Source organism: Elephas maximus, chromosome 6 (genome assembly GCF_024166365.1).
Source record: "Elephas maximus indicus isolate mEleMax1 chromosome 6, mEleMax1 primary haplotype, whole genome shotgun sequence".
Classification (NCBI taxonomy): domain Eukaryota; kingdom Metazoa; phylum Chordata; class Mammalia; order Proboscidea; family Elephantidae; genus Elephas; species Elephas maximus.
In genome coordinates this window covers 77,384,681-77,396,770 of record NC_064824.1, presented here as the reverse complement: position 1 = coordinate 77,396,770, position 12,090 = coordinate 77,384,681, and the positions used below count along the sequence as shown (strand labels likewise).

The 12,090-nt window shown below is 34.8% G+C and overlaps 1 protein-coding gene across 3 annotated transcripts in view; it reads left to right on the top strand.

Annotated features, from left to right (window-relative positions):
• The window catches only part of SESTD1 (SEC14 and spectrin domain containing 1), a 128,114-nt gene extending 116,761 nt beyond the window's left edge, over positions 1 to 11,353 (top strand). For 2 of the 3 annotated variants that reach the window (XM_049887561.1, XM_049887562.1), the window contains exons 17-18: positions 1,253 to 1,374; positions 3,749 to 11,352. In XM_049887561.1, coding sequence (XP_049743518.1) covers positions 1,253 to 1,374; positions 3,749 to 3,878 — 252 coding nt within the window. In that variant the 3' untranslated portion in view covers positions 3,879 to 11,352. Of the gene's footprint in view, positions 1 to 1,252; positions 1,375 to 3,748 lie in introns of all 3 variants that reach the window. The other variant, XM_049887560.1, reaches the window with a different exon arrangement.
• Positions 11,354 to 12,090: the final 737 nt, after the last annotated feature.

Sequence of the window (12,090 nt, the reverse complement as noted above, 5' to 3'; positions counted from 1 at the left end):
AAGTATGATAAAAAAATTTTTTTTTTTTTTTTTATAGAAAGTCTTAATATCACAGATCGTAAGTGTTGTGCTTGATGAATTTTCACAAAGTGAGCACACGTTCGTAATCAGTACAGTGCTGAAGCTGCAGAACATTACCAGAAGCTCCATACCCACTCTGTTCTGGCAACCCTCACCCACTCCCTCTTCTCCTGTCCAAGGGTGGCTGCTGACCTGATTTCTAACACCACTGATAACTTTTTAGGATACTACTTTTTAAATGTATCTGCAAGGATATTTTAAAGTCTAGAACTCTTCTAGAGGTCATGGTTGAGAATTTTTAATACAAAATTAATGTTTCTGTCTTTTCTGCCATATGGCCTTTTTCATGCTTATAATACATTTTATTTAAGGTTATTATACTGTACAAACCTGTGTAAAGCCTTTTTTTTTTTTTTTTTTACCAGCTATTGTTTTCCTTTTGGGAGAATATCTAAATTTAATTTAGAATTTTTAAATATAATTAAAACTGTCCATTTATTAATAATGCTTTAATAAACATGATCAAATCGCTAAATAAAATGTGATGCAAAATAATTACAAATGTAACGTTTTTTTTCTTCAAATTTTGCATTTCTTTCTTATGGTTAAATTTAAATGATAATAGTTAGGGGAAAATAATAGTATCTCATCAAGGACCGTAGAGCTTCTGTATTTGAATTATAACCTGATTAGTTTATGTGAGTAATTCAAGCCAGTAGACCAGTTTTTAAAATAACTGTTAAAATATCTAGCTGGGTAGGTCATCACATCTGCTATGTATTTGTACTCTGAATATATATTTTTAAAAAATATTTTGTTTCATTTTTGAGACTCTGAAAGCTCCTTGAGGATAGAATCTGTATCATTCATATCCAAGCTGTTAAATAAGCATATAGTAAATGTTCAGTTAATGGTTGTTTAATGAATGAAAGAATACTTCTTAACCTCAAGTTGAGCTCACTTTCCAAGCAGTAGTCTAGTAGTATTTTTTCTTGGAGATCATCACAGACCTTTGCCTTTCCAATTTTTTATCTTAGTAGAAATCATATATTTGATTTAGTTGTTTCAATTTCCTGAGCCTCCTTTGCTAGTAATAGCTCAAATCTCATATAGTGGTGTTCATGGAGATGGTAAAAACAAAACAAAACAACGCCTTCAGTCTACCGAATTTGCAAGAGCTTGATTCCCTTTTGCTGTCTCCTGATTGGTGTTGCCCTTTTATTTGTTGCAGATTTTGCAAGACTGTCCAGAAGAGCCTGAAGCTATTAATGACGAGGAGCAGTTTGATGAAATTGAAGCAGTTGGGAAATCACTTTTGGATAGGTTAACTGTTCCTGTAGTTTATCCTGATGGGTATGGCGCATGTTCTTATAACAGTCTTAAAGTAAAATCTTCAAGAGAGGAAAGTCTGTTGCTCTAAAAAGCCATGTAAATTAGCTTTGGTCCACGTTTTCAATCCCTACAATAAATTGGTTTAAAATGAAAAGAAATTCAAACCTGGCTTTTAGCAACAGTAACAGTTGGTACTTGCTGACATCAGATACTTGCATCTTAACAGTTTGTTGTAGAAGAAAGATCATTTACTAGACTGAGACACTGGGTGTTCTAATGTTGCCTATGACTATCATAGTGAGTAGTGTGACTTTGGGTAGGTTAGTACCTCTTTAGGCTTCAGGAAAGGGAAGAGGAAGAAAAGGGACTAATGTTTAGTGAACTCATAATATATGCCAAATGGTGGGTTAAATACTTCACCTTCTTCTGAAGCATTATTATTATTCCTGATTTACAAATGAAGAAATTAAAGCCCAGGAAGGCTGAGTGAGGTACTTAGGCTTTCACAGCTTGTAAGTGTTGGAGCTAAGATACTGTCTCAGGTCTTTCTGGCTCCAAACCCATTCTCTTTCACTGTTCCCTATGGCATCCTAATTTGTAAAACGATGGGGTCCTGATCCCATGTTTCTTCCCATTTCAAATATTCGATTGTAAAAATATATGAAACAAACTGATGCAAAATAATTGGACCAGTAAAAAGAATCAAAAGGAGCTTCATCCCTGAGGATCTAGACCATCTCAGTGGAAATATTTTAGAGGTAATCCAGAGGGTAGGTAATTCAAGTGATAGAGAATGCAAACCAATGAATAAAAATACAACTGTCTCACACTGTGTTACAGAGTAATGGATAAGAGTGTGGATTCTGCAGTCAGACTTCTTGAGTTTAAATCTCAGCTCCACCCCCTTAACCTTTCTGTATCCCAATTTCCTCATCTAAAAGTAGGGATAAATTTTCCTTCCTCATCAGGTTACAGGGACCGAGAGAGGGGGAAAGGACCTAAATGTATGTAAAGTACTTAAAGCACATGTGATACATAGTAACCATTTCTGTTGTGTAATGAGCTCCAAATAATTGTTTGGAATTGGTAATGAGAAATGATAATTTTATTTCCTGGGAAGAACATCATTCCTAGTCCATCCTTAAAAAAAATTTAGATGATCTTTAATCATGCCTAAACTTGAGCAATCAAAAGTAGCCTGAAGTCATGTTATACATCTCAGTAAAAGGAAATAAAATCTCAAAATTCATAAATTCAATTAGTAACAATCTTGTAGGGATGTTTATGGTTGTTCCATTTCAAGACCACCCCATTTCTACGGTTCACAGCCATTTGTCACATAGTCAGCTCATTCTACTCAGGGCAGCTCTGAGCATCTATCCTGGTAGTTCTGCTTGGTATTTTCCTCTTGTGGTCCACAAATTGTCCATGTGTCATTTCCTCATACTTTCAAGATAAAAAGAATAAATTAGTGTTGTATTTTCAAATTTCATAAAAACCTACCTTTAATATTTGGAAGTGTTATTTTATTTCATCTTATATTCATACCAGAATTTAGGTATATCTATTTTAGTTATTTTGCTAAATTAAATGTTTCTCAAAGGTGTCTGATATGTTTTTCATAATTGTTAATATAATGGTAGTCTTTTATGTTACGTAAAGCTTGTTCGACAGTATTATATTTTGTAAGGTTATTCATGCTTATTTTTTGTACATTCTCCTGATAAAATAAAATAAATTGGGTGGCCTCTGTGGATTCACTGCTTGAAGATAAAGGTTTAAATCCTGTTTTTTCTACTTCGTGAACTTAGTTAAGTCATTTAGCTTTCTAATCTTTAATTTGCTGATCTAAAAAATGAGGCAGCCAGCCATATAATTTCCAAGAAATCTTCCAGCTCTACAAGATCTATGACTGTGAACACAGTATCTTTGCCAGTAAGATAACATTAAATGATTTTATCTATTACTGCCCCAAATGATGTCTTAACATTGAAAGGGTGTTTTACTTGCCAACCCTATGAGAGAGTGGTGTGCATGGTGTATTTAAAGCACATGAGCAAATTTTATGTTTGTGAATGCTGCTATGGACCCAAAACTAAAAAGAATTTCCTCAGTGTTGCATTGTTTGGTTTATTGAGAGTTATCATAAGCACACATCGTACGACACCACTAATACATTTTTCTCAACGTGTCTTAACGTATTTTACGCCTTTTAAAAAAATGTTTTCCTGCTGAATTACTACTCAGAGGTATGATCTGCGAATGAACTAATTTCTACACACAGGCTCTATCAAACATAGATACTTTTTTAAACTTTTGTTTCCTTTTGCATTTGCTACAGTCACTGGATCTGTGTCTTATCTGATTGGGATTTTTCTGTTTGTTTTACTTTTAGAACTGAACAGTATTTTGGAAGTCCAAGTGACATGGCTTCTACTGCAGAACACATCAGAGACAGGATGAAACTAGTTAGTCTCAAAAGGCAGCAGCTGAGACATCCTGAAATGGTGACCACAGAGAGCTAATAGCTACCAGCTCCTCAGACATCTGCAGTTCGTAATCCCGCATGTGGCTGGCAGACTACAACATTAGACATAATACATTAAAATGCATTTCACAGCCAAGATAAGCCCCATTTCTTCCTGTTACACATTTCTCTTTACATGTTAACACCTTGCAACTACCAAGGCATAATTATTTAACATGCTTTGAGATCATAGACTCCAAGTATCTTAAAAGGAGGAGTTGTAAACATTGCACTGAAAACTTGCTTTAAAGCTTTACCTGACGTGACAGTTTATAGATGAACAACTGATAATAAGCTTTGAATGGTGCTAATAAAAGTTTAGAAGTTCTTTATAGAAAAAAAGGTTGCCCTTCCTCCCCAGGTGATGTAGTAAATTTAGACTGTAGTTAAACGGTTATCAGTAGACAGTGGTGTCCTCAAAATTTTACTTTGTAATTTTTCTTCAAAATTGATTATTTTTATTGTGTTAATATGGAGAAAACCCTTCAGATCTTTGATATATTCATTAAAGACATTTTCCTATTTGTATTGATAACGTATGAAAAAGCTGTTTGTGCTTAATAAAAGATTTCTTTTAAATATCTTATTTAATTTGGTGGTTATATCCAATTTCCAAATATGAGCGCCTTATTTGAAAGGGCATTCTTAGGATTGTTAGGTTGGTTTAAATTGTTTTTTCATGTTAGTTGCATGTGTTTTGGCCAGAAAATTCAAATGTAAGCTTGTGTATATAATAAGTAAGCATGTTTTATCATGAAAAATAATTGTGAAGAACAGTTTCGGTCTTTAAGAACTTATTAATAATGGAATACTATTTCTAATTTTTTTTCTTTTTCAACTTAAAAAATATTATCCAAATTATTAACTCCCCTGAAGGTACTTTGTCTTAGGGGAAGGAGGGCTGGGGAAGAAGGCATACATAATTACTTCAGTGTAATCCTTTGTATCAGAACGGTTTTTCTGGAACTAAAATTGCAATTGTTAATACAATTTAATTTCTCATGATAGACTAGAGGCAAAAGAAAATCTGAAGTAGCCTAATAACAAAAACTGTACTGTCCTTTAGAAATAAAATTTATCGTAAAATACTAGTGCTTTTAAGTTTATATTATGTTGAAATAGTAAAATATGTACCTGTAATTTAATTTTAAAATTTTATTTCAGAAAATGTTTTTGAGAAAGATTTAAAAGAATTTTTTAAGTTGCTGTTATCAATATAAAATTATACAAAGAATTGTATGCTGATTGATTCCTTTTTGTTGACTTATAAATATGCTCATATATCCTCCAGTAGTACAGAAAACTTCCTCTGAACCTTCTGGTTTCTCTGGCCTTCCTCACTGCCAGACTGGCTTCTTGGCGAAATCCACATGCATTGTCCCTACATTCTCATCACTCACTGGTCAGTGCCTAACAGTGGGGTTTTACACAGCACTCTAGTGAAACTTTTGAAAGTCAACAGTGGGCTCCCGTCATCCAATAGAATGATTTTTTTCTCAGTCTTCATCTCATACCTTCTCTATCTCTGCAGCTTTCGCACCACTGAGCAACCTTTCCTAGACAGTGTCTCTTCCCTTGAAGATGTTATCCTTTGCCATAACTATGATTATAGTCTCATAACTCTTATTAAAATGTGCCTACTATTTATATGTTCTCACAGATTCTGTCCTCTAGACCTATAATTTCAACTGCCTATTTGACATTTCAGCCTAGATGAAGGATTTATCATCTTTCTCCTCCTAGGGCAGTTTTGGTTAATGGTGCAGCCTTTTTTCTAGTCAAACATGCCAGAAAATCTGGGGGCAAAGTTCAACTGCTCCCTCTTGTCTTATGCTGCCACTGTTTCTGAGAACACCCAAGAAGTTCTTTCTATACTTCTCTCAGTCTTTTAGGGCTTAACTTCTATGAGTATGAACTCCTATGATTCTTCATTTCAGCCTTCATGATGGTGCTAACCACATTCCACAGTTGTTTGTACGTGTTATATTATGAGCTCTTTTGAGGGCAAGGATCTTGCCCTAGTTTTCCTGTCCCTTATCTGTTGTTTATGCATAGTAGGTGCTTAGTTCTCCTGTCTGAATGGTCTATTTTAGGCATGAGTAATAATTCCTGTCTTACTGGCGTCTGAAATATGTTTTAAACCTTACATTTATTTTCTAAATTTAGGACTGACTTATGAGTGAATCTACTCATAAGGAATTCATTTGGTATATTAGATATTTAGATATCAGCTACACTAGATATTTAGCTATTATACTCAATATCTGTTTCTTATACTGAATTGCAGGTAGAATGTTTTCATTAAGATTGCTAGAATCGAGCTGATTCGTTAGTCATGAGACTCTTAATTCCACCACCTGATTTATCATTGTCAAATGAGTTAATTTTATATACCTTAGGCTGCCCTGCCTGTAAAAAGAGTAATATAAAGCAATATCTGGAAATGTTATTTGTGAATTTGAGTTTTTCAGATGAAGCTGAACATGCTTGTAAAATAATAAGTGTTCTTGCTCTTTGTAAATTTGCTGCTGCTCGCTTTATGTGTATCCGTATACATACAAGTGTGAATAAAAACCCAGCAATGCCGTAATGTGGTTTTTTCATAGGGTCATGGTGCACTTAGTGTACATATTTAAGGTTGTTCTTTGGTGAGTGCAATCTGTTGAGACTGTTTCTATTTCATAAATTAATATTGATCTGAAAACGTACTGGAGAAAGAACCACTCATTGCCACTTAGTCCATACCACAACTTTGCACATCACATTAGCCCATCTCAGGGAATTACTGAAGTGTTGGTTGGTCAAGTTTTGTTTTGTCTTTTTGGTTTTGCAAATTTGTTTTTTCTCTTGCCTTCCTACTGCGTATTTACTCCTGCGTAAACTCAGTACGTAACAACAGTTTTGGCATCTGTTCTTCACACTTATATAAGCCAGCAGAGTTGTAATGCAAAGAGGATAACTTCATTTCAGATAAAATTGGTTTTATTCCCAGTCCTCATTGTTGATGACCTTATTCTGCTAGTGTGACTCATTGGTGGTGATGATGAAACTGCTCAGCCTGCCAGCTGGTATGTCGATGGCAGGTCCAGACTTCATTGCTATATATATTAGATACTTCTCTCACCTTGTAGGCATTTAAATTGGCTAGTGCTTGATACCACACTAATGCCCTATTCTAATATACTCTCCAGGGTTCCCTAGTCTTAATGTGTGTGTTTGTTTCATTACTCTGTCAGTTGACATATGGTGTGCTATCTAGTTTTTTTATATTATTATTTATAGTGGCATACTCCTTAATATAAATATGACAATTAATTTACTTTCCTGATAGTAGTGAACAAACCATACTCTTCAGTCTAAACCCATTATAACCAATGATGTGATTTTGAGATTAGCATAGCCTGTCTCACTGGGAGAGAATTCGGAGTTCTCTACTATATTGTGTAATTTCCTTTCCAGTAGGAATTGGATATTATTGTACACTCAGCCATCTTCACAGCCTACCCAGACTGCACAGGGCCATAGTAAATACTCTGTCTAGCAAAGGTTAAACATACTATGGCTGCTGAAGCCTCTCCATCTTGAGTATATAGAAACTTGGTACAGGCAGAAACACAGTAAATATATCATCATCACTGACAGGACTTTTATAATCATGGTATCCTTGCTTAAGCACCAAAAGGAAAAATTTTCTAGGATCAAAAAGATGGACTGGAATGTAGCTGAACAGTTACCCTAATTAGCAAACTTATCAGTGTTAACTTTCAGTCCTAAAAATAAAAAAGCATACTCGAAGTAGAGAATACTCTTCTGGTATGTACGGCAATATCTTGCTGAGGCAAAATGAAGTACAGATGTAACATCTGACGTTATTTGACTTGAATGTGGACTGCAGAATAGGTTTAGAAGCATAAATACTGACAGAATGGTGGAGGAATGATCATAAAAGCTAAAATAAAAACTAAGGAATATAATAGAGTTTGGAATTTGAATACATGATTTCAGAGTCTGGCTTTGCCATTCACTATGACTTTGGTAAAAATCACTAAACCCTGAGTCTGTAAAATAGAGAAATCATACCAAGTAGTTTCAAGAGCAAAACAAAATTATATAAAAGTGTTAAAGCTTTGAAAACTACAATGTTAATATAAAAGGAAAAGTATTATTACTACAATTAGAACAAAATCAATCATTCTTTATCTTGCTCTTGCCTCAGCTGACAAGCATAGGCCAATAGGGGAAATGCCACACTGTTCATATCCGCCTCTCCATTCTTCATCACTCCTTTGCCCCCACCCAGCCCAGTCCCCTAGTAAATAAGGAAAATCTACATTGAGAATCGCATACCGAGCCATTGAGCTCATCAGTAAATAAGAGGCTTCTAAATTTAACAAATTAACTGTTTTGTGGCGTGGTGATAGACCAGCAAAGTAGAAGACAATTGAAGACAGTATCTCTTGAGGTTGGCAGGGTATGACACAACTCCATTAATAAATTTAAGTAAAAGAAATTTATTCTCTGGGTGGATATTAATGAGTCAGCACCAACCTCTAGAACAACAGGAACATAAATCTGTTCAGAGATTTTTAAATTATCCCAATAATGAGGCAAAAAGCATGGCTTAAGATCACCATTCGTGCCGTTATAGTTAGAAAAGCACAGACTTGGTAAACTTGGGCAGTGATGATAAAACAGATTGATCCTATAATAGAGACTGATAGAACTCAGGATGCTCCCAGAGATACATAAATACATCATGCCATAAGACTGATAGAACTCAGGATGCTCCCAGAGATACATAAATACATCATGCCATAAAACAGGAATGTTGAAAATTGAAAAATGTTCTTGGATATAAAGCTGAATATGACTCAACATTACTGCAATAATTTAAAGCAAAGCTGAAAACTTGAGAATAAACATGAGTCTATATACTTCAAGAAAAAATAGAGCCAGTACTAAATGAAGAATTTAGATATCAAAAGCCAGAATTATGACTAAATATTTTGGAAGCAATGAGTAAATTTTTAAAAGAGTAAGTTAGTTCTGTTAAGAGAACTCTTACATGGCAATATATATAATTCCTATATATAATGATACAGAATTCTTAGCATGCAGCTAAACATAGTTACCAACTGCTAGATGTTGAGGGCAGTGTAGGGATTTTAAGTCTGACATGTGGAAAACTATTTCTGACAAAGGGCTATTGAACTCAAACCAGTTCCCAGTAAATTTCAGTCACCTCAGAAGTATTTACAAGTCAAATGCCATCTCTTTAGGGCACCCAAATGTGTCATCCTTGGTGAGAGACAGTACAATTCAGATGCCCCTCCACTAAGAATACAGTGGTTCACTCATTATGCATGATCAGGCCACACATCATGTTTTAGGGTGTACTCATCTTTTCTGGTAGTTACCAGAAGATTTTTTAATTAGAAATCAGATAGGATAAAAACAATGTTGACATTTTTCTCTTAACAATGTTTCTTCATCTTAGCTCTTATGTTAGTCTCCACGTTCAACAAATTTGCTCAGAATATACCATCAGTATATGTGAAATTATATTTCTTAAAGGTGTGAAAGAATCAAATGTCACTCTGGCAGTTTAGAGCCTCAGAAGATTGGAGAACTGATTCATCTTACACTCAGGAATAGCTTTAAGTTTCTAAATTAGCACTGATCAAAAGATTTTGATGATTATACTGGTATGAGATTGATAATGAAATTATCAGTAGCATTATTTGCTAAATATTGCATCCTGAATTTTCTCCCACATTTTATTATAATAAAATTTTTTGAACATATAAAAAAAAAATAGAGACAAGTTAAGTTTTTTATATTGCATACTGATATATTCACCAGCTAGATGTTAGCTAGCACTGGCATTCTGCTGTGCTTGTTTTATCCTATATCCGTCTACCCCTCCATCAGTACACCAGTCCATTTTATTTTTGATGGATTTCAGATTACAGGTATCTGTACCCTTCCTACTAAATAACTTCAACATGCTTATTACTAACTAGAGTTCAAGATTTGCTTACTTTTTTTTTATGTAAAATTACAATGAAATGTATACTGTTTGCCTTTGAGTTTTGACAAATGCATACACTACTATCAAGATATAAAACAATATCATGATCCCAGAAAGCTTCCATATTATCCCCTTCCAGTCAATCCCTGTCCCCATCTCAACTCTTAAGGCAACCACTGTTCTGTTTTCTACCATAATTTAGATGTGCTTATTCTAGGACTTCGTATAAGTGGAATCACTCAGTACATACTATTTAAGACTTTTTTCACTTAGCATGATATTTTGAAGATTTATCTAAGTAGTTGAGTGTATTGGTAGTTCATTCTTTTATATCGCAGAGTAGCTTTTTATTGTATGACTATAATGCAATTTATTTGTTTCCTGTTGATGGACATCTGGGCTGTTTCCAGTGTTTGGCGATTATGAATAAAGCTGCTATAATGATTCCTAAACAAATCTTTATGTGAACGTAGGTTTTCATTTCTCTTGAGTAAATACCTAGGATTAGGGTCAGTTTAAAAGAAACTGCCAGACCTTTTCTTATTTGGTAGTACTGCACCCTGGGTTTTCGCTTATCTTGAATGTGTAGAAAGGAGTGAGTTATTTTATGATTCATATTGAGATATTAGAAGTGGGTTTGGGGTAGAAATGGCATTGTTCAGTGTTGAGGATGGCAGTTGGTGTTATTTGAGGAAGGCAAGGACCTGTCTACCCAAAAATGCTCTCCAAGACATTTCCTATGCCTGAAATTTTAGCATGAGTTTCACTCCCCGAAGAGGTAAAGCATTTACCCAACCATGGTGATACATTAACTAGAAGAAAAAACAGCACTGATTTGTTTATTTTACTAACTTTTGCCACCCATTTTCAGTAGGTAAAGAAGACTGAGAATTGAGCAGAAAAGGATATTTTGTGATGGGGGTGATGAGAGATATAAAAAATGTACTACTAGGGAGTCCCAGATACTAGCAATGTGAGAGAACCACCTGGCAGGGAATGCCCCAAAGGGTGGTCGAGAAACCAGGAAATGGGGTGGGAAGAATTCTACCTCACAGTTTGGCATAGGCGATAGCTATGTTTTTGCAGGCTGTTTTAGCTTTTAAAAATCCTATTTTTAATGCTATCTTCTTATTCAGTACTACCTAGCTGTAGGTGTTTCACATTTCAAGTGACTTCCTCATCCACTGTTTTACCCTTCCTTCCTGTTCAGTTACATAAAGCAGGTCCCTGTATAACCCTGTAAAATTACAATCATGTGTGTTTCCAGTGCCCTTGTTCAAAAATATTCATGTATGGTTCATCTGATGTTTCCTATTATGTATTAAGGGCTGAGACATTCAGCTTCTACTGTAAATCCTTACAATGTTCCACATATTGTAAATAATGCAATAAAAATGTTAAAACCTGTAATGGCAGCAGATTTTGATATGTATTTCTTTGATATAGTGTCACTTTGGGCAGTGGGATTGGTTTCTGTTACTAAAAATTGTTCATAAAGTCTAGGGAGAGTTAAGTCACCTCTGTAACAATCTGATGAAGTGTTCGTCTTTGAATCTATTAAAATCATTTCTCATAAAGCTTTAAATTTTTTATCGATATTTTCTAAAATCTTTGAACAAAAGAAAAATGTAAAATCCTTACTCTCAAATAACCTGGAGTGTTAGCAGACAGAGGCTAAATACCCTCTCCTTTCCCAGGAGCATCCCCTTCCCTCTCCAGAAGCCCCCCATCCTCACCCTCCCCCGGGCTTGGCGTAGAAATTCTGTGCTTTCTTTAGTCCCTGCATTGTCAGGAACTGTTAGATTCTCATCACAATACGTAGTGGTTAGATTTCCTCTGTTCCTACCGAGAACAAATTCTTGACCAAAGTCCACTTTTAAGAAGGCTAATGTTTATTCAGGGTGGGGAGAAACATAACAAAGTTAGCTATGTTTAAAATAACAAATCATCATATTATGTTATAAGTAATAGCTCCAGAATGACTACCAGGGATTTAGAATTGCCAGAGTTTGGAAATGGACAAACCTTGTGCTTTGTCCAACAAAGGTAAGTACTTTGAAATGACAGTTCTGCATACAAGCAAAAAAATTTTCAAAGAATGTGCATTTATTATTATTAGATATTTCCATTTTACATGTTATAGTAGCTCCCATCTCTAGATTTCCCGTTAGACACTTGA